The following is a 22,886-nucleotide window of genomic DNA, read 5'->3' as shown; positions in this document are numbered from 1 at the left end:
TATATATATATATATATATATATATATATATATATATATATATATATATATATATATATATGTGTATATATATATATATATATATATATGTATGTGTGTGTGTGTGTGTGTGTGTGTGTGTGTAATGTGGGTGTGCATGATTTTAAATTAGGGCTATCAATTGTTCCAAGTATTTAATCTAGATTAATCTCATTTTTATTGTAGATAACACGTTTAATGGAAAAATAAAGAAATATGTTAACAGCATTAAACAGTAGTAGTAGTATTTAATTAATTTCATGTTAACACATTAACTTTGACAGTATAAATGTAATACATTTTTCTACTACATAGTACGAGTACTATTCATTTTTTAGGGATAAACATTTTTAATAAGGAAAAAAATTTGTGAGTACACCTTTAAGCTACAGTCAAGCTACCGCTACCCATTTAAAAAGTAATTAGCTACACCATAAAAGTAAAATAAATAACTAAAACATAGATACATCAAGTTTATTTAAAAAGGCATTTTTTATTAAATATTGATCAAATAATTTCGATAAACATTTTTATGAGGCTCTAAATTAGGATGACGCCAACTGAGCACATAAATCTAGACTACAACTAAACTAAAAGCTAAACTAAATATAACCTTACATGAAACCACCTCCCAACACTACTTTAGAAATTGTAAAAAGAGTGTGTCTCAATACACACTCTCTTTACAATTACAAACTGAAAGGCAAGGCCATTTTTTTGGAAACTAAAAGCAAACTGAAAAATGTAGTCAAATCAGTAGTACAGCTAGTAGTGTTTGTTACGCTTCAACACTATTAATAAGTCTGAGGCACAAAAAAAAAAAAAAAAAAAAGGCACCCTGCTACAAAAGTAATGCTCATTTGCCCAGACATAAAACTCATCATGGAAGACATGAGCTCCCTACACGATTCCTCCATCAGCTCATGTTTGGAATGAACAGGGAGAAAGAAACTCTAGGAACATCTCAAAACATGCAATTTATTCATCAAAGCTAAGCCTTTTCAAAGAACTACCTGGGGATGCTCCCAAAAACTGGATCTGTTTTCATTTAACAGACGTTAGCGGAATAATAGAGACATGTTCTTTATTGTTGCTGAGCATTTGCTGCTTCATTTAGAACACTGCAGACGCCCATTACTCTTTAGATTGGGCCAAGCTATTTCCTGCACACTGTACAAACAAACATAGAAACAGATACACAGTAGACGGAAAAATAAATTGTGGGGGATGTTTGTTCCACACAGAAAGGATTCATCAGTCTATGGGGTTTGGAGAATACAGGGGATGCAGGGAAAAACACTGGGAAGACAACTGGTCCAAAAGAGCTTTGTTCTGCTGATTCAAGTAGTAGCATGATTTTCTATTACTTATATCAAGGGTTTTCAAACATTTTTAATGCCAGGGACCCTCAAATATGATGATCCTCTTGTCAATGACTCCCTTACTAAAATACAGAGGCAGCTATATATTTTCATGTATAAATATTCAATTATACTGTGTGATAAAAAACTATAAGACAACACTATAGTAACAAATAATTGCAAATTTTTATATCACAATTTTGCTGATTTTGTAATTCTGAGTTTATATCTTACAATTTTAAGAAAAAAGTCTGAATTGTGAGGAAAAAGTGAGACAAAAAGTTGCAATTACCTTATGTTTTACCATATACACCTATATAAAAGGTATGTTCTTATCCCATGGTGGAAACCATACTATATAGATCTCCAAATATGGCTTTTATTAGTAAGACAACCATGGTTAAAGAGTAAAGAGCAGCCATATAGGCCTAAAAAAAAATGTAATAAAGAAATAAAGAAATGAATGAAGGTGTAGTACATTACACAGCAGTGCAACAGGATTTATAGCACACTAACAGGGACCATCCCGCTGAAGAAAATGTGAGGTACATGTTTTGCTCAAGGGCACGATAGCGATAGGGGATCGCAGTAATGATTCAGTTCATGGGTCACCCTATCCATGATGATCATATCACAAGCCCAAAGCTGCAACTACCCCAATGTAGCCAAAATGCAGCACTTTTTTAAGTTGATGATACAGTACATCAAGCTTAAAATTATATATTTAATGGCTGATTTGAAAATAGAAGGAAAGTTCACAGGACACAGAAGCTCATTAAAGGGAGAAAAACAAAACAAAATAATAATTAAAAAAGGCTTAACAAAATACTTTACAACATCTAGCATCTCAAAACTCTGAAACAATGCTATAAATGCACCGCATAAAAAGCTATTTGTGTTTATATCACTCAAGAGGTCAAAATGGTTTCAGCAAAAGCTCTATTACTCGCAACAATTTATAATAACTTTCAAATCAACAAATTATCTTTTGAATATATTCTTATATATTCATATTTACCATATAGTGATGTGACGTGTGGCCAAGTAATTTATACCATCCAAAGTGCACACACACAGCAGTGAACACACACACACTGTGAACACACACCCGGAGCAGTGGGCAGCCATTTATGCTGCAGCGCCCGGGGGTTCGGTGCCTTGCTCAAGGGCAGTGGTATTGAAGGTGGGAGAGAGCGCTGTACATTCACTCACCCCACCTACAATCCCTGCCGGTACGAGACTCGAACCCGCAACCTTTGGGTTACGAGTCCGACTCTCTAACCATTAGGTCAGGACTACCCCTTATAGGGGAAAGTCCACCTATATAAAAGGTATGTTTTTATCCCATGGTGGAAACCATACTATATAGATCTCCAAATCTGGCTTTTATTAGTAAGACAACCATGGTTAAAGATATATTTAACAACTACTATCTATTTATCATGCACAACTACTAATCTGTTGTATAATGATTAGATATTTTTGTTTATGAAAGTTATTATGAAGTGTCACCCTGCTCTTTTTCATACATTCATCATCCAGAATCGGAGTCCTGCTGGAAAAAAAAAATGTCTGAAAGCTTCAGGTAATTTGCTGCTCTTAGCTGGTTTCATCTGGTCTAGTTAGTCTCCCAGCCTGTCAAGTTGGTGTTTAGCTGTTCAGTCAGATGGTCTTCCAGTCTGAGCATGCAGAAAAGTGCCCGAAACTCAGCTAAGACCAGCAAACCTGCTTTTTTTTGTTCAGTTTTAAAGGTGCAATCTATTGGCGTATGCGCTGCCTGTCTATTCTCTTCAAATTTAAACTTCCTGTTAGTAACTCTACTTATAGTTTGTGCAAACTTTAGAAAATCACTGTTGGACAACACAAAGTTTGATTCTGCTGAAGTTGAGGTGCAGTTCAATACAATTAGTATACAATTCATGGATTGGTAAGTTTAAGGGTTGGATTCAGTCTTACAGACTGCTGAAGAAAGCTTCGATGGGGGGAAAAAAATCTGGTTTTAAAGAGGTTTTAGACACTTTTCAACTGGTCAGGCTGGGAGACTGACCTCTTACCTGAGCACCAGCTTGAACAGGATAAAGGCCCCGATATACTTCAAACGGAATCGAAGAACGAACTGATATGACGGCATTTTGAACAAAATCAGGCCGAAACGAAGTTCGTTTTGAGTTTATTCAGTCTTACAGACTGCTGAAGAAAGCTTCGATGGGGGGAAAAAATCTGGTTTTAAAGAGGTTTTAGGCACTTTTCAACTGGTCAGGCTGGGAGACTGACCTCTTACCTGAGCACCAGCTTGAACAGGATAAAGGCCCCGATATACTTCAAACGGAATCGAAGAACGAACTGATATGACGTCATTTTGAACAAAATCAGGCCGAAACGAAGTTCGTTTTGAGGCAGTTCGAAATAGCTGACCAAAGCAAACTTTCTGGGTGAGTTAGTTTTGGCTCCTAAACACCTTTGAGCTTCCATTGGTCCGTGGCGATTACGCAGTCGGTGGGTGTGTTCTGAAACTCCACCTTCTTTGACGTGCGATTTTTCCCCCCCGGTTCATTTCTCATTCCACGGAGGTCTGACAGGAGAACAACATCTCCTAGTCACTAGCAACATGAATACACTGGAGTGTCGAATAGCTGAGCTGGCACAAATATATCCGCACCTGTACGACCGCTCGCGGAGAGACTTTAAAGATTCAGAGAAAGCATTTAATTCCTAGAAAGAAATTGCAATGAAGCTTTGTGTCGACGACCAGGAGTTATGCAAAAAGCGACGTAGAAAAACATCCGAGACAAGTTTTCCAAAGCCATGAAAAGAATGAAAGGAAAGAGTAAAGATATAAGGTAGCAAGTACCAAATACATGTGTTTCAAATAAATGTTACACCATACTGCTGCTGCTGCTGCTGTTCTTTCAATAAGCAAATTTAAAGGGTATACAATAAATGAAATGCCAAACGAACATACAATAATAAACCTTTGTTTTTATCAAAAGTAAATCATGACACCCCATAAAATATAAAAAGGTGTAACAATTTATCCAGTTTAATAAAATAAATGAACACTAATAAAATAAAGTAACAAACTGACTCCAATATTTTTTTCCATATTTTTTTAAGTTTTCAGACTATGAGCCATTCACACTTCCCATAAAGGACTGATTATGGAAATGGAATGGTTCTTTTGTATTGCAAACATGATACTTGACTCTGAACTGCTGCTAATCATTATTTTTTTGTCTATAATATTCTGACCATTGGGGCGCATCTCACACCTAGATTGCCTACACTTCTTCATTTCATCGTTGTTGTGTTCAGGGGATACGTGCGAGCGTCGCAACACATGTTTACATTAATCTACACCCCGCCTCCAGCAGCACGGGGGTGTTGGAAAGTTAAGAAACAGGATACCGTCGCTCAGTCTTTTCGAACTTCTTTTTGCCCCCAAACGAAGAAAGAAAACAAACTTAGTTTGAAGTATATCGGGGTCTTAAGAGACAACCTTACACCAGCTAAGACCGACAAACCCCCTTAGGCTGGTTCAGATGTTTTTTCAGCAACTATCCTACCACAAAGACTAACATCCTGACCTTTGACCCCTTTCTCCACCTGTATTTTTAAAAAAGAGTGGAAATGAAAAGGTGAAGAGAATATATTTTTTTAAAACCTGAAACTGTGAAAACTAGGTACCAGTAAGAAATAAGAAACCAAACAGATGGAAGCTGAAATTTTTATGCATCCACATTTAGGGAAGAGTATTAAGAAGATCTGTGTGACAGAGCCACTTTTCTTTAAGTAATCCAAACAGAGGGGGGGGAGAAAGCAGAGAGAAAGAAAAGAAAGAGCAGTGAAGTACTTACTTCCCTGTTTATCCGAATCTACAGGGTCCAAGAGTCGAAGAGGTGGGGAAGGGGGGCAGAAAAAGACAAGACATACTCTAGTTAATGAGAGGCTGAAGAGAGCTAGAGGATTAACAGATCACAGACAGAAAGAGAGAGAATTAGAAGAAGAAAGAAAGAGAGAGACTTGTGTTAGCCAGCTAAGCTCTACGCCAGGGGACAAACACTTGAAATGGAGGCATATATTTTGGATGTGCAGGTGGGCAAATCTTTGCACACTAAATATAAATTCTGAAGTGTGTAATTTTTGTGTCTTTAGCATCATCAAACAGAATTGAAAAATAATTTCTTTCAAACAGGCTTCCGGGACACTCCTTCCTTCTGCCATTGGTTGGACAAACTGATAGCCCCACCCCCAAACTCACTCCACTGTTGCTATGTGGGGCTGGTTCAAACAACAGAATGTGCCTTTACACTTCTCAGAGAACTCAACAAACAAATGGCTTTCAGGCTAGGAAAGTATTTTAACATTGAAAAAAATACACACTTGTCTTTTAAATTACTCCATTTACTCCTGTGTAAGCTAGTTTCTTGCAAGTTCCTTTATTAGGCTGATTCAAGAGCTATTCAAAAGGAAAGGACAGCAATGAAAAGGAGTAAACACATTAAACAACAGTTGCACTCACTTTAATATGTTCCCTAATAGCCTCTACTTACTGCCAAGTTTACCAGAAACAGTAAAAAGAAGCATCCTTTCATTATCGGTCTTTTCTTGACTTTTTTTGTGCTTCTTGAAAAAAACAAAAATTCTTGTTAAATTGGTCTATGCTATGTTTTGCTCCTGTATATTGGTTCATACTGAAAACACTAAAATTACAAGGTATTTGAAGATAAATTGATATTGTGGCCAATCATGACATGTAGAGGAAAAAATGCCAAAATACTATACATACTACAGATTTAATATAGTTACATATATGTGCCTTCATTCATGACTATTCTTTCACTTCCTATTTCTTTGGAAACACTCAATGCTTCACATACTTCGAGCCTTCCATTCAAAATAAACTACATAATTCAGCAAATCACCTGCTGTATCTAAGGTCCAAATAGAAATTGCAAGATTTTAGAGTGTGCATCTTGTTTTAAACTCTCTTTAAATGGATAGTTTATGCAAAAATGAGAATTCAGTCATTTTCTAATCATCATTTTGAAAATTCAACTATTTCAATTAGTTTTCATTTTTGGATGAACTATTGGTTTAAGCAAATAAGTGGAGAGGGTCCCATTAGAGGAGTAGGATTGAATAGTAGGTTTAAAGAGGGCTGACCATCAGTGCCCACCTGACTCTTTATTAAAGGGGAAATCGGACACAAAATGACCCTAAAACGGTCCAAATAGAAATTGCAAGATTTTAGAGTGTGCATCTTGTTTTAAACTCTCTTTAAATGGATAGTTTATGCAAAAATGAGAATTCAGTCATTTTCTAATCATCATTTTGAAAATTCAACTATTTCAATTAGTTTTCATTTTTGAATGAACTATTGGTTTAAGCAAATAAGTGGAGAGGGTCCCATTAGAGGAGTAGGATTGAATAGTAGGTTTAAAGAGGGCTGACCATCAGTGCCCACCTGACTCTTTATTAAAGGGGAAATCGGACACAAAATGACCCTAAAACACTTTGCCACACATGTCAGTAAGCTACGCTTCACATCTGACCACGCTCTAAAATCCTTTGGGAGGTCAGACACGCCAGCACAGGAATAAACCTACCAAGTTTCACCCACCACAAAAAGGACAGCTAGCGGTCTAAAAAGTTTTCTATCAAAACTGATATGATGATATGCCACATACAGTACGGCAAGGCTAAGGGAGAGAGTCCACAAATATCAAATAAACTCCAAGGGAGCCCCATAATAACAGAAACAGTGTGAATGTTTGTGAGTCTGGCTGAAGACAGCATGTGACTGCTGACTTACATCAATGTAATTGGCGTTGATATAGTCGGAGTTGGGATCACCGAGCAGCGGGTGCAATTTCACCCTGTGACGGTCATCTGAAACACAAAAACACATACAGTACATTACGGTAACATTACTTTTGTGCAATAAAAAAGTATTTTTCTATACAAATTAAGTTTATTATAGGGAATGCCTTATATTCCACACTAATGTTGTTGGTATGTTAAAGCTGTTACTTGATTTGACTGATTGATTGTAAGTCGCTTTGGATAAAAGCGTCTGCTAAATGACTAAATGTAAATGATTTCTGGGTGCTAAAACAGCAGAATCAGCAGAATGTGCAAATAAACAATGCTACCAGCTGGTGTCATTTATTGTTAATGAATTTCCCCCTTTTACTTTCAGACACATGAAAGCTTTACATTATCAGACATTTTGAAACTGAAGTAAGTTTAAATAATCTATATAACTGAGAATGTCTAAAGGCATTACTAGATCATGATATCATGATATGCATGCAAAGACTGAAAAAATGAACTCACAACCCATCAGGGTGTCGTGCCTTCCCTTAGTTTTATCCTTCTTCTTATTGATATCCCAGCCATCAAAGAAGCTCTACAAATATATGATTGAATATAGAGAGAGGGAGAGAAAGAGCAAGAGAACACATTTTTTTTTTAGTTCTGGGAGATAATCATGATATCCTTAAACTTTGTCTGAAATGCATCTTATTAAAAGACAAATTCTGACATAAATAGCATTTAGACCAGAGGTTCTGGATTACTCTGCAACCAAAATAAATGTATTTTTGTGATATCAAATTAGACTAAATTTAATACAATTCCACTTTCAAGGAGGATAAACATGATTTCATGCTTCTGTTGAACACAAAAAGAGGTAATTTGACAAACATTTTATGAGAACACTTCATTTAATATCTGCAACTGCATATATTACTGAAAATTGATGAAATTATTAAATTACACAGTGGACACCGGGTAAAGGAAAACAGAATGTTCAATATCACAAGAACAGCATCAGGTAGAGCAAACAATTTTCTAACTGAATTGATTTGCATCCTCATCTTATTTTAAATTCTCAGATGCTCCCAATCCGACTATCAAATCTAGCATTCACTGAAATATAAATGTGAACAGAGGCTATATATATATATATATATTACATGAAAGATGCCACTTGATTTATTTTAAGGAAACAAAACATAAAACAAACCATTTACAAACAAATCATTCATATATGCAAAAGAATATACAGTATATTAGATATGTATATGTAATTTAAGGAAATTAATACAGAAGGCCAAAAACACATCAAAACCCCCCATTTTTGCTTGTAGGACAGACCTCTACTCCCTGTTTTCCACTCTATCTAAACTAAAGATCCTGTCAATAAGCACTGATCAATGGACTGTACTTGGGGTCCGTGGGGAAATAAAGCTTATGAAACCCTGCCGTTACATTTGTGTGCTTTCAAACTCGGTTTCTTTTCCGCTTATGAAGCACAAAGACACTGACCCACACGTGGGGAAATAAAGCTTATGAAACCCTGCCGTTACATTTGTGTGCTCTCAAACTCGGTTTCTTTTCCGCTTATGAAGCACAAAGACACTGACCCACACACACACACACACACAGTGTCACTATGTCCAGGAAAGTGCGTATTGATTTTTGAGTTGAATCTGTTTTACACTGGGGGGGTTAATGAGTTGCCTCGCTCCAGAGAGGCAGGCTAGTGGCAGAGCTCTGATTATATGGAGGGATGTTTTGTCTCGTAGCTCTGAGGACAACAACAGACAGAGGAGAGTCAACAGTCCACATGAATGCGGCGCCAAGAGGAGATGCTCGAGCCGCACTCTGAGGAGAGAAAATTAGCCATGGAGGAAGAGAGGGAGGGATAGAGGGAGGAAAAGAGACAGCAGTGTAGTGCACACTTTGTGCAGTAATGCTGAAGGGCTGTATGACCTCTACTTTCATCTCAATAACTGCTCCTCTATAGTCCATAAGGGAAGTGATGCGAACCTGTCCGTGAAGAACAGCTCAAACTTACTGCTCTGAAAGTTAGCCAAGTCACAACTGTGATACACAATGTACAATACATCAAGGTTCACTGCACACTGCTCATTTATAACATATACTCATCACTTTACATTAGATTTGTTATTGATAACTAAAACTAAAACTGTTAAAAATTTTCGGTAATTGAAATAAAGCTGAAATAAAATATAAATATTAGTTGAAAAACAAACCAAAATTGAAAACTGAAATAAGGACCCTAAAATAATAAAACTACAAAAATTTTTAATAAACCTTCATAGAAATATTCAAGTATTTCTAAAGTAAAATATTAAAAACAATAAAAATGACAAAACCACAAAAAATGACTAAACTTAAAATGAAAACTGAAACTCTAAAAATAAAAGCCAATTCAAATTATTAATAAATACTTTAAAAGTATATAACTAATGCAATAATAATAATGCCTTAACATGTTATTATTGTCAAGGACTCTCTGATTATAAGCTAAATCTCAAATTGAGCCTAACAGATTATAAAGGCTTTTCTTAGTGAGTTTAGAACTATTGTTAAATAAAAAAAAAACTTTGATTGTAATTGCTATAAATGATTTTTTTATTTTCTACTCATATTTATTTATTGTGTGTTTTTGATGCCACCTGGATCTGGTTACTAATTTTCTTGGCCTGATCTCTCTTGTAAAAGAGATTTAAATCTCACTTGCAACAACATGTTTAAAGACAGGTTAAATTATAACAATAAAATGCAACATAAACAGTAGAAGCATTACTGAAGTGATTTCATATTGGAAATGTTGCCTAAGCACAGAACCATGCTAGAACACTCAGCTAAAACCAATTTTGAGATGGTGGATTTACACGTTTTAGCTGGTCTAGATAGTTGTTCAGCTGGACTATCAGGTTAGTCTAAGACGGCACCCTGTCGACTGTCTGTTCATATTGCACACAAAACTTCAAAGCACTTTCTTGATCTAACAAGCTATAATCCACCAACGACTGTAAAATAGTTGGCATCATATCTTTGAATTTAATAAAGTATAAGTTAAGAAGACATACAAAAGCTGAAGTCTTCCAGTCTAAGTAAGCAGTTCTAGATAAAAATAAGTTGAAATGTGAACCAGACCTTATGTCAAATATCTATGCAAAACTAGGTTGAGGTCAAATTGGTTTGGGCTAGTAACAAGCTGCCATGTTCCAAAAACCATCCTGACTACCTCAAGCTGGAATGAGCAGCTTTACTTCAGCAGGGCATGACAACAGTGTGAGGATGTCATATTGTTGAGAAATGATAAGAAGTTTGGAATGTGTGTTTGTGCATAAACATGCATCTTTGCATTAATGTGTTTGTGTGTTGGGGATTCGATGCAGAGGTCTGTTTTGACAAGGCTTGCAGACCTCCCAGCCAGACATCTGTTCGCACTGACAGGTCCTTCCACTAACGTAACGGCAGCTCCCAGATAGACCGCATTGTAAGCAGCACTAAAGCCGAAGCATATTCTGACTTCTTTAATCAGAAAATCTGTGTGAGCAGCTTTGAAAGATTTATATTATTATGACTGAAACATCTTGCTTGAATGTTTTTTTCAAGATATACTACTAAAGTCGAAATAGCCAATAGATCTGGTTTCCTCTGAATTAAACTCTTAAATTGCTATTTAAGCATTTTTAGCTATTTAAGCAACAGGTGCACCTACAAGGAGCAGTTACTTCAATAACTCAGTATTGTAACTCAATGACTGTAAAGCAAACTTGAGCTCTATATAAATGAATGAAACACTACTATTATTATTGATATCTCTATATCTTGATTTTCTGCTGGCTTATAAATAAATAAATAAATCAGTATTAAACAACAGCTAAACAAGAATATTTCAAAACTCGTGTTTGAATCGTCAGTGGCAGATTCTTTAAATATAAAAACGTACTTGCAGTCTGTGAGTCAAAACAGCCGGCATTGTAGTCTACTCTTCCAGGATCAGGAAACAATCCTCCATAAAATGCACTGGACACATCTGAATATTTGGGTTGAACTGTTCTGGAACAGTGTTGTAAATACAACTTAACCACTGATTTCTAGTCGTGTCCTTATTTGAAAGACCAAACAAAGTAGTTTCACTTTCTCAACGAAACACACGGCGGGCTAGAGTGAGTGGAGGCCGGCTTGAGTGAGTGGAGGCGGGCGGGTTTGAGAACGGTGCAGCCGGCAGATTCGACGAAGTTTGCGGCAACCACATGTGGCGACCCCGGGCTGGACTCCGCTTTGTCCACGGTCAAAGCCGATCTGGTGATTCACAGCGTGAAGTTGATGTATTTCCTCAGCGACCAGCACGGATCAGCTCCAGGCATGACGAAGCGGATATCGTCTTCTTTTGGAAGGCCAAACAAAGTAGTTTCACTTTCTCAACGAAACACACGGCGGGCTAGAGTGAGTGGAGGCCGGCTTGAGTGAGTGGAGGCGGGCGGGTTTGAGAACGGTGCAGCCGGCAGATTCGACGAAGTTTGCGGCAACCACATGTGGCGACCCCGGGCTGGACTCCGCTTTGTCCACGGTCAAAGCCGATCTGGTGATTCACAGCGTGAAGTTGATGTATTTCCTCAGCGACCAGCACGGATCAGCTCCAGGCATGACGAAGCGGATATCGTCTTCTTTTGGAAGGCCAAACAAAGTAGTTTCGCTTTCACAATGAAACACACAGCGCCTTCACGACATGGCGGCGGCGGCAACAGCAATACTACAGCGAGAATCAAGATATCGTCCTCTTTTGGAAGGCCAAACAAAGTAGTTTCGCTTTCACAATGAAACACACAGCGCCTTCACGACATGGCGGCGGCGGCAACAGCAATACTACAGCGAGAATCAAAGTTACGCCTTCTTTCTTTGCGTGAACATTTGGGCGGCGTTATGCAAATCTTCCCACATCGTGACATAGACATGTGGGGGTGTGTTAGAACGAGCCATTTTAGATAGGAGTGGTTGACTCTTAACTTTTATAAAGAATATCTCTTTGGATTTGAGACTTTAGTCTTTGCAACTTTACAGATCTTCTTTATGCACCAAGAGCTTGTAACACTCCAAAGAGAAAGAAAAAATTTAAATCGCATCATATGACCCCTTTAAGACTAGTCTCAACATAGGCACGCCGACAGACCATTCATGAACAGTTTGATTCATAATTCACACCCAAAAATAAAAAACACTAGCTGGCTGAAATCAAAAGTTCCTATCCAATTAGCTGGGTTTATAAAAAATTTGGTAGCAAGCGAACAAGTGTACATCATCTAGGATACAAAGTGTTTTGAGTTCCCAGGCTGCTACTATGAGTGCTACTGAGGAAAAACTAGTTGCTGGATTTGACAAAGTTAAGCAGTGAGTAGCAAATATACTGTTATCTTACAATTTCCTACTGTATTAAGACATACACACTATTTTGCACAAATAAAGTAAAATAAGCTGGTTAGTTACAACATGTTGCTCACAAAAAAAAAATCAGTCACTTTACATGTCTGTAAAAAAAATAAAAATAAAAAATAAAACCTACCTCGTACTCCTGTTTAAAGCCGTAACCTTCTGCAGTTTTCATCTGGTTGATGTGTTGTAGGAGGTCAGCGACACGCACTGCTGGGTGAAGCTGACCCGTGTGATAGGGTGATCCTTTACGGCCACACTGACGTCTAGGCGATCCGCCCAGCAGACTGCTGGACTCATTCATAGAGCTCCGTGGATCACCTTGGTAAAAATGAACAAGCACAGATCAAATGTTTGCATGATATCTTTCATATAAGGATATAAAAGTATAGGAAACAGCTATTCCTGAAGCAGCTCAGGTATCTTAGAAAAGTTTCATAACCAATAAACATTTTATAAGAATAACAAAACTCCAAACAAGTATGGGTTAATCTGAGAATTATCATCCCCTTATGGCACTTCATCTTCTGTGTTTATAATTGGTATTCATAAATATGATCAGGGAGCAATTATAAATTCATGACTAGGGCTGTGTATTCAAATAAATTAGCAGTCTGCTACTCATTTCTCAACGGAAATAGGAAAGAAGAAACCCAGACAGTATATTCCATGCAGTAGACTCTTAAAATGTGGCAAGACAGCTCGGAGACGTGCCATTAAAACTTCATTTTGATCAAGAGATCTCTCTCTTTGAGACATCAACTATTCAGTGCATGCAGAGTTAGATACCTTTGAATCGGATGTTATTAGCATTTTTCAACTTTTTTGCATGCTCTAATTTCTTCTCGACCATGATGCCTTTAAGGATGAGCTTCTGGTGCAGATCTGAGTCAATTTGCATCTCATAAACTGGTTATGTTTGTCGAATATGTGTTCATAAATGCATTTTTAAGAATACTATTCATTCACTCTACTTTTTCATGTATTTATGTTTATATTAGGATTTACAGTCTTACGTCAGAGGAAAATGGGTATGAGAATGTACTACATCAACAGCACTACATCTTATATTTAGAGCTGTGAAAGACTGAGTGATTACAGAAGGACTGTGGCTTTGATGAAGCTTACATACTGCCTACAAATGAGGACAAATTAACAGGAGGTGACCGAGTAAGTCCCTAAGCTTCACTTTAACTGTGTGCGTGACACAGTCTGTATCTATTCATTTGTACTCTTTGCCGTTAGCGCCTGATACTCTCGCTTTTAGCACCTCTGAGTGTGAGAAAACAAATGTAAGAATTTTTAAACAGTACAATATGTTTGTTTGTTTCTATTTTCTGCCTTTTCTACTCAAAGTTTACAACTAGTTTCTTTCATCAGTTTAATCACAAATTAAGTAAGAGTGCTGGATTAAGTCTAATGAACTTTATAGAACAGTTTCCTCCAAAAATTTAAATTCTGTCATCATTTACATGCCTTCATGTGGTTTTGAACCCCTATATTTTTTCATGTCGAACACATGAAGGAGAAATAGTTGCTTTTTCAGTGAAATATCAAGGCTTTTAAAATGTTTATTTTGGAGCTTTTTAGATTTTAAAATGAATGGGAAAATAGCATAAAAATATCATGCAAGCAGTCAAAATGACTTGGGTGCTTTGTGTTTTTAAGGCATGCTTTGTTTAAGGAACAGACTAAATTTAAGCTGTTATTCACACTCGAAGGTGATTGGGCTCTCGGGCGAGATCCCAATTCGTCAGTCACTGACGTAACGTTGAACGTGACTGACTGAATGGGAACTGTTAACCACTGACTGACTGGATTATTGAATCATTGATTTAAATCCGAGAACAGGATCATTCAGACCGGCTCTGTGAACTGGATCAACCACTTCACTGAAAAGATCTGACTCAAATGATTGATTGTTTTCTGAACTGGACATGATTACCGCGCTTATGAACTCACACAATCAAGATTCTCAGTGAAGAATTACTAAATATCTGTCTGTTTCTCCCACAAAGCTATCATGTGGCTTCAGAAGACTTTTAGCATACTTTCATGGTTCCTTGTGTCATTTTGTAGCTTGACATCCACAGTCCTCATCCAAATTCTCCTTTTATGTTTCACGGAAGAAAGAAAGTCTGATGTGCTTGGAACAACATGAGGGTGAGCAAATCATGACAGAAACATCATTTTTTGGGTGAACTATTTCTGCATAACTTCAGACCTACTTGAGTTCCCATCATGCAATGCGACCTGAATCAGTTATATGGATGCTAATGTTGTTGATGTGGAAGTTGTCACTCCTCGTTATCTGTCAGGAGTATTAGCTCTGGAGTCATTGTTTCAGTTTGTGTAATGCAATGTGCAAGTTCATTTAACTGGAATAAATTAGTTGAAACAAAGCAAGACAAGTGCATGCTACTCTGTTATTAGTTTTTTCCCCATGCATTGCTTCATTAACACAGCAGATTATATATAGTTTCTGTTCAACGCAAAATCCAGAATTAAATCCAAATGATAAAACCGCATAGTTCCGTTTTTAAGTCAGCAATTAAGCTTAAGTTCAAGTTGAGGTGTGTATGCTTGTGTCTTGTCACATCTTACTGCGAGTGCTGCACGTATGGGTGTCCATAAATGACAAGGCCATCCTCTCGTCCTCCTGCAGAGTGCTCTGATCAGTGAAACTGCACTCCATGGAGCCCATCATATTACTCTTCTCCTGCCTGTACGTAATGGGGGTCTTATTCATGTTCACCGGCTTCCTACTGAGGAGACAGAGAGAAGAGGGCGAGGAGAGGAGAAGGGGAGGTAGAGATATGGAAAGTGAAGGAAACGAGAGAGAGAGATGAGGCGAGTTAGGGGAGTTGGTGAGAGAGAAAGAGAAGATCATCACTCCGCTGCCGTCCCCTCTCTAATAAGCGCACAAAAAAGCCATGAGAAATGATGATGTGCAATGGAGAAGAAGCCACTTACGGATAATAAGAGTATGAGTAGTAATCCCTTCTGGAGAGAGAGAGAAAAAAATAGAGGAAAAGAAGAAAACGGGAAAAAAGAGAACAAGAAGAAGAAGGGACATGAGATGCAAGCACTGGTAGAGCTCTGATTAGAGTGAAAAATGGCAAGCCGTCAGCAGCTTGCATTTGCCACGCGAGTAATGGGACACATGCAGATATGCACAAAGCCTCAGCCAGAGTGGGAAATGGCGGCCTAATCAAATACGTCATCATGTTGCTTTTAACGAGTTCAACAAAGTGGCCTGCTGAGAGGGACTTTCATATTCGCTCTCCGCAGTCGTGCCTTCACAGCAATTCAGCAGCGCAATCTAACCCAATATCTGCTAAACTGTCCAATGAAACGCTTGGAGAGCACTCCCATCTGCATTAGTATTACAAACGTCAACTCAATTTTGGGGTGCATTTGGGTTAAATGGCTTAAATTTTCTGTTTTACACAAAGGCCTGGTATATTTCTTTCCATTTCAGCAGGAAGGGCTCCCATCGCTAGCTGAAGTAGGCACGTTCCTGTGACACTTTATCTCCGGCTAAATGACTGCGCTGAGGTTTCGCGGCACTTTTTTTTTTCCAGTGGTCAGAAAATGAAAGAGAGAGGCTGAAGAGGTATGTGCTGATAACTAAAATGCTCAAATGCAAACAAATTGGCCATAATATTTGACCTAGAAATATAGTACCAGAACAAAGTAGCCAAAGGTGGTCAAGCTGGTTTGCTTTTGGTAGCTGGTTACAAGATGGATCCCCTCAGATCAGATCCTATCAGATCCAACCAGGTTGAACAAGAAAGTTCACCAGGTCAACCATTAAAACTAGCTAGTGATGTGTGATATATTGGTGTCACATTTGTTTTGGTGGAGATTTTCAATTATTTTTAGACAAAACAGTAAAGTAGATTTTTATTTAAAGTCCCCATGAAATCAAAATTAAAGTTTTTTGGGTGTTAGTATCAATATGTTAGTCTTAAGGTTATCTATAAGGCAATCTGTTCCAAAACAGTGACAAAATTCGCATTTAGAAGATATAAGCATTCAAAGCTTGCAGTTCGTCACTTCCACCAAAACGGCTCAACGATTGTTTTGACGTCACATCGTACTTCAGCTTCTCATCAAACTTTCTGTCCAATCAAATGTTCTCTAGAATCCGAAGCGCCTGCCCCCTACACTATAAAATAGACGCTGAAGCCGCGGGGCTGAGATCGGTCACTTGTCCACAGAATTAGTATTTTCTGTACAGTGAATGGCACGTAGTGCACTATATAGGGGACAGGGAACGATTCAAACAGTGTAAATATGCTTTCCATTGAGGAAAAAAAGAAGTCTGGTTTCGCGCTGTGTCTGGCTAACCACCGCACCACACACACGCTCTGCTCCGGTCCAGAGACACGATAGCACAGAGCGGATCACATGAACGAGTCGGCGCAGACCACAAAATGTATCGGAGCTATTTGAATTCTACACAGAATGCTATATTTTATAGCAATATGGATGAGATTGTGGCTGGCATACCCTGTCAAATGCGGCTTTACGGAGCTCAACGGCTCTAGCCCAAGCTGTGATATAAACAAACGCTATTGGCTATTTTAAAAAGGGGCGGGACTGCTTGATATGTCCCGCCCTGTCTTCCTGTTTCAGTTAAAATGACGTCAATACATAGAGTAACACTACATGTTTCTAAGCATTTCAGGGGACCTTTAATGAATTTTCGGTCCCGCTTTATATTAAGTGGTCCTAATACCTGTGTACTTACATAGTAACTAGATGTGTACGTAGTATGTAACCACAGTGAAAGTACACATTGGTACATAGTATCTACAGCTCTAATGTTTGTGTAACTACACATATGTAACAACCCACTGAATGGTATGTGTAAGTACAAATGTGTAACAGGACATTGGTAACAACACTTTTTGGTAAAGAAAGTGTTACACTTTATATTAGATTTACCATGTAATTACTCTGATGTTACACAGCAGCGGCCAGTAAGTTAGGCTTTACATATAAATTGTGGTTGGTGTCCAGAATGTTACACTTTATATTAAGTGGACAGTTCCTGAGGAGTTACCATGCAAGTACACTGGTATTACAGTGGTGCATCAACTCCACCAACTCGAGATCCAACTCCTCCCATTTTACATATCCCTAAACCTACCCATCTCCACCCCCTGGATCAAATGGTTCCAATTACTCTTATACATATTGTTGTTACAAAATGTAGTTATATAATTCCTGTTACACATTTGTACTTACACAAACCATTCTGAGGGTTGTTACATGTGTGTAGCTAGAGAAATATTACAGCTGTAGATACTATGTACCAATGTGTCCTTACACTGTGGTTACATACTACATACACATCTAGTTACTATGTAAGTACACCGTTATTAGGACCACTTAATATAAAGTGGGACCAATTTTCTTTAAAAAACAGCAATACGAGCAACTGTCGTATTGGCCATCATTTTAATATCTGTGCATCCCCAAAACCAGCAATAAACCATCTAAAACCAGCTACCATCAGACAAGCAGACAAACGTCTAAAACAGTAGCCTTTAGGGAATCATAATTCATGCATGAGAGGAATTCAGATGGTGAATGGTCTGTATCTGTTGTTGAAGATGAATCTATGAGATGACCATTGCGGAGATTCATCTTCAGCGATTGGTGCCGTTTGAGGAACGAGAGGCTTGTGTCTCTCATTTGCCACTGGATCTGATGACCTTTTGAGAACCGTGGGTTAATTATCTCTGAAAGCATACTTTTTCCATCCCAATTATTTGCTCATTTCTGGATCAGGGCGGCAGCGGGCAGGGCCTAATTAAGTGAGTAATTGAATTGCATTTCTCTTTAATTAAATATTTCACACTCAGATAATCTCAGAAGATGAAAACCTCTGCCGATGCATGTGAGAATGCAGCGCAGAACACCTGGGTGCCTATTGACTGAGCCGAATAAGTCATAAACCACAATGGGTAGGTTTAAGTTAGTCATAGCTGAACGCACAATAGCCCGGTCTCTCAGGAACAGATTACAGTAAGTCTAATTTAAAAAGTACTTTCACAAGATATATTTGAAAATGGCCGACAGACTTATAAGTGTCAGCATAATTTTGAAGCAGTTCTTTGTTTTGAAGCACATTCAGTGGCTCCAAAAAGTTTTTGGACACTTAAGTCACATGTTAAAATGCACAAATGTCACTGCACATAATAAAATATAATAGATTGAAATATAATATAATTTTTTATTTTAAAGATAATACAAAATATAAATATATCAAAAAATATATATATTATTATAATAATAATGCTACACTTATAAGTGTGACTTAAATGTCTAAATACATTTGCTTTACATTCATGATTTAAAGCAAAGCATGCTTTGGCTCTCATGTTTTTATTCTGACCAGAAGAACTCACCCTTTTTTAATGATTATGATAATGGCCCCCAGTAGCAATATCAGGACCACCAGTCCACCAGCGCACACTCCTAGGATGAGTCCCATCTCCTCTGAGCGCTGCGTGACCTCGAGAGCTCGCTGATGGTCTTTACAGGCGGCTGAAGAACACACAAACATACGTAACATTTGAGAACACCAGCAATTATATATAAACATAGCAACCAGCAAGAATTAACATATTAACCAGCAAACAATACACAAACACACAAATCCAAAGTACTTAGGAGAGGAAAAAGATTCAAATGAAGCCTGATGGAAAAGAACAGTTTATACTAGATTAAGGAACATGTTAATTATGATCTCAACACTAAAGGCCCATTCACACCTATGATGATAACTATAACTATAAAGTTTTAATCGCCGTTCTAATTCTATGAAAGTAGGAAAGTCGACACCACAACTGTAACGATAACAACACAGAGAAACAATATTTTTTTCTAGCTGATGAATGCCAAAACATTGACAGCCAATCAGAATCCACCTGCTTGAGCATTTAAAGCGACAGACAATAGAACTGCAGTGCACACTTATAATAAACAGAACGTTATTGTGTGTTGTGTGTTGAACGTTAGTGGTGTACTTATTCTAACCTGACTAAGTCTAATTCTAAGATAGCAACAATTTAAAACAAGCTGACTTTAGCTGGATTGTTCAGCAGGTTTAGCAGAAATAAACAGATATTCAAATTGAAAAGCAGAGGGAGACCTATGGCCATTCACTGATAGAGGCACAAGACAAAATTGACAATCTGAGAAAGCAAGCGAGAAAAGCATCTACAATCTAGTCCTGAAAAACCCAAAATGCAGTCATGAGCCAAGGTGAAAGAAATAAAAGATCTGGCAATCCTGAGGGCTCCTTCAATTGCTCATCATGAGCTGTTTCTCTACTGTACCACGCAGACTGCACGCCTTCTCTGTGGAGCCAGTGCCAACTGCACCCGGTCAGCTATTTATCCACGGCACCTGTCTCCATTGACAGCATGTGGGCAGGGGTCATTTCACAATCGGAGGCTCCTGGGGATAGTATGACTCTGTCACACCACAAAATGAGACTGTGTGATCCAAGAGAGAGAGTAAAGAGAAAGTGTGCATATCCAGTGGAGCCTGAGGCAAATTGCCCTAACCTGGACACGCAGCAGCTGGGCTATTTATACTCTTTCACACCCATGCTTGTAATGGGGATGTTTTGCATGTTTTTTTTTTTTTATGAGTATGTGTGAACATTAATGGAAATCTGTATGTTCTGCTTTTTTCACAGAAACATTGTTGTGTGGCAAATCCTAATCCAACTATAATGATTAAAGATAAAATATTAAACCCTAAGTTGTTCTTCTCATTGCCATTAAAGTAAAATAACTGAACGTAATCACAGGAGCTTGAAAAAAAAAAGCTAATTTTAGAAGAAAATTTCAGATGGCACTTAGAGGCTTTTGCATCTGAACGCTTCATATATGTATTATTATTTATTTTTTTAATATATAAATTCTTATGTATTTAAATATTACATACCACAGTATGTGTTAGGTAATTCAAATAAATCTGAAATATAATGTTCTATGCTAACATATATTAAAACTGCAGGAGGAATTATGCGAGACACATTAAGATAATTTATAAACAAGTGGTCCATGACACATAATCAAGCAGACATTTTCCTTGAGACAGACATTCAGCTGTTACACTATTCATTGATTTGGCAAAGGCAAGCAGGTGCGTTGCCACAACAATTTAGAACTCACTGAAAAGAGTGGAAAAAACCCTGATAATCGCATGAAACAACCAGTGACATGGCTCCAGGAAACCAGCAAATGGCTATTTAAACTAATAACGGGTTATTTGCCAATGAGGCCATGTCTGCTTAGTCAAATCCATAATGGGAGTCCTACATCTTGTTCAAGAGGGACTAGAGATCATCTTACTCTGCCTAGTGTTAGCGCTTCCTTAAGGTCTCAGTGGCCTGAAAGTTACGGGGCTCTATGAAAAAGAGTGTGAGCCAAGGCCTGAGGAAAAAGGTCTGCTTTAGGGCTCCATGCAAGGCCAAGGCTAAAAATAAGTCATAAGCATGTGGAGGGATGTGGGGCAGCAAGAAAGAGATTTTGCCACGGTGCTCTCTGCTCCCTCAACAGCCAAAGGCAGTTTCAAAACTTCCCAGAATGGCGTAGAAATTCCTCTGAAAACTGAAGAGATTTGTTTTTTTTGCATTTTTTCCATTGACTGGAGTTATAGTATGGCATCTGAGTGTATGCATGCATATAATTACAAAAAATAAAAATTTCGGTCTGTTCCTCTAACAACGCTACTGTATAGCTTCCAAACACTTGGAATATATTGCATAAGGATTAGACTACTACTAATAATGGACTACTTCTATGATATATTTCTGAGTCTTTTTTAAGCTTAAAGGTACCCATTCAGAGTAACTTCATGGAAAACAAGAAAGTTATACAGGTTTGTAACTATATGAGATTGAGTAAATCAAAGAATTTTCTTTTCTTTTTTTCATTGGACCAAAGTGCTTGGAGAGAAAACATCATTCTTTAGATGTCAACAGTGAATGGATCTGATCTAGATTTATTACATCTACAATTAAATGCTCTATAAAAACAAATCTTGTTTCCAAAAATGGTGAAACAGGAAAATTTAAGTGAAAAAAGCAGAAATCATTGATTTGCAAATACATTTTGAACTACAATTAAATTAAATTAATACGATATATATATATATATATATATATATATATACACACATATATACAAAATCACATTAGATTTGTTTGGAGAGAATTTATCCTGGATGTTAAGTGCATTTCATCTTGCTATATACAGTAATCATTTTTTTAACTTTGTAAAAAATAAACCTCAGTAAATATTTTTTTAAGGCCAGCCAATGGAATAATTTAAAACACAAAATGCATTGCTTCTCATGTGAAATTATCTTGTTTTAAGGATGCTCAGATATTTTTTTTTACTGTTAAACAAAACAAAGACTTGGTGTAGGATATTGTGCCAACATAATAGCTCTACCGTAACATTCAAGTTCAACATTCCAAATATAAGACATGCAAGTTCATGCATAATCTTCACAATAACAGCTACATCACAAGTTCTTAATGAGGTATTCATTGCATGAAATATAGATGGAAAAACATCCATTAAAGTTTGATGCAAACCTGATCAGATTTTTATCGTTGTGCTGAACTTCCTTTCAGAATATCAATTAAGCCCAACACAGGCATGAAATTTGTTTCAAGATTAATGTGAGCACCTGCTGAGCACACCAAAAGTGGAAATTAGCACTTGGAGTTACAACGAAAGTCTATTGTTCTGTGAAGATTGCCAAGGGACTGTTAATTAAACTGTCACTTGTGCAATGAAATGGGAATCTTGGCAGCTTAGTTTTGTAAGACTACGGTTGCGTTTCGAGCAAATCAGGGTGTCAATTTTCTTCTGGACCTTGACTGTTGATACATGGCCAATCAAAAGCAACAACCTCAATTATGGATTTTCTTGACAAGCTGGATTCCTTTTTATTATATAGACCCTTTATGAGAGATCCTAATACAAGAAGTAAATGTAGTGAAATGTAGTTTCCTGTCCTTCTGTTTGTTAATTTGTTTAATCGTTCATTCCTGTTGAGGAAGTCGAGAGAGCTACATTTTGTTCATCAATATGTTGGCGTGTGAGCCCACATCCTAAATGTGTGTCTGTCTGTGCCCACTGAGCAGATGGGATGACAAAACTGGCCTAAAATGTCCACTGCGCCTCTTGGCTTCATGCTCGGAAGGCTAGCCGT

The 22,886-nt window shown here is 37.6% G+C and overlaps 1 protein-coding gene across 1 annotated transcript in view; it reads right to left on the bottom strand.

Moving 5' to 3' along the window:
* The window catches only part of LOC107566929 (receptor-type tyrosine-protein phosphatase U-like), a 233,092-nt gene that overhangs the window by 21,500 nt on the left and 188,706 nt on the right, over positions 1-22,886 (bottom strand). Inside the window, exons 14-20 of the mRNA XM_016252505.1 lie at positions 19,055-19,193; positions 15,606-15,635; positions 15,237-15,397; positions 12,766-12,953; positions 7,716-7,788; positions 7,192-7,268; positions 5,234-5,251 (exon numbers count right to left, since the gene is read on the bottom strand). Coding sequence (XP_016107991.1) covers positions 5,234-5,251; positions 7,192-7,268; positions 7,716-7,788; positions 12,766-12,953; positions 15,237-15,397; positions 15,606-15,635; positions 19,055-19,193 — 686 coding nt within the window. The remainder of the gene's footprint in view (positions 1-5,233; positions 5,252-7,191; positions 7,269-7,715; positions 7,789-12,765; positions 12,954-15,236; positions 15,398-15,605; positions 15,636-19,054; positions 19,194-22,886) is intronic.

This window comes from Sinocyclocheilus grahami, unplaced genomic scaffold, assembly GCF_001515645.1.
Source record: "Sinocyclocheilus grahami isolate Dianchi unplaced genomic scaffold, SAMN03320097.WGS_v1.1 scaffold1114.1, whole genome shotgun sequence".
In the NCBI taxonomy this organism is placed as follows: Eukaryota; Metazoa; Chordata; class Actinopteri; order Cypriniformes; family Cyprinidae; genus Sinocyclocheilus; species Sinocyclocheilus grahami.
The sequence above is the reverse complement of the archived record's forward strand: the minus strand, read 5'-3'. Positions and strand labels throughout refer to the sequence as shown.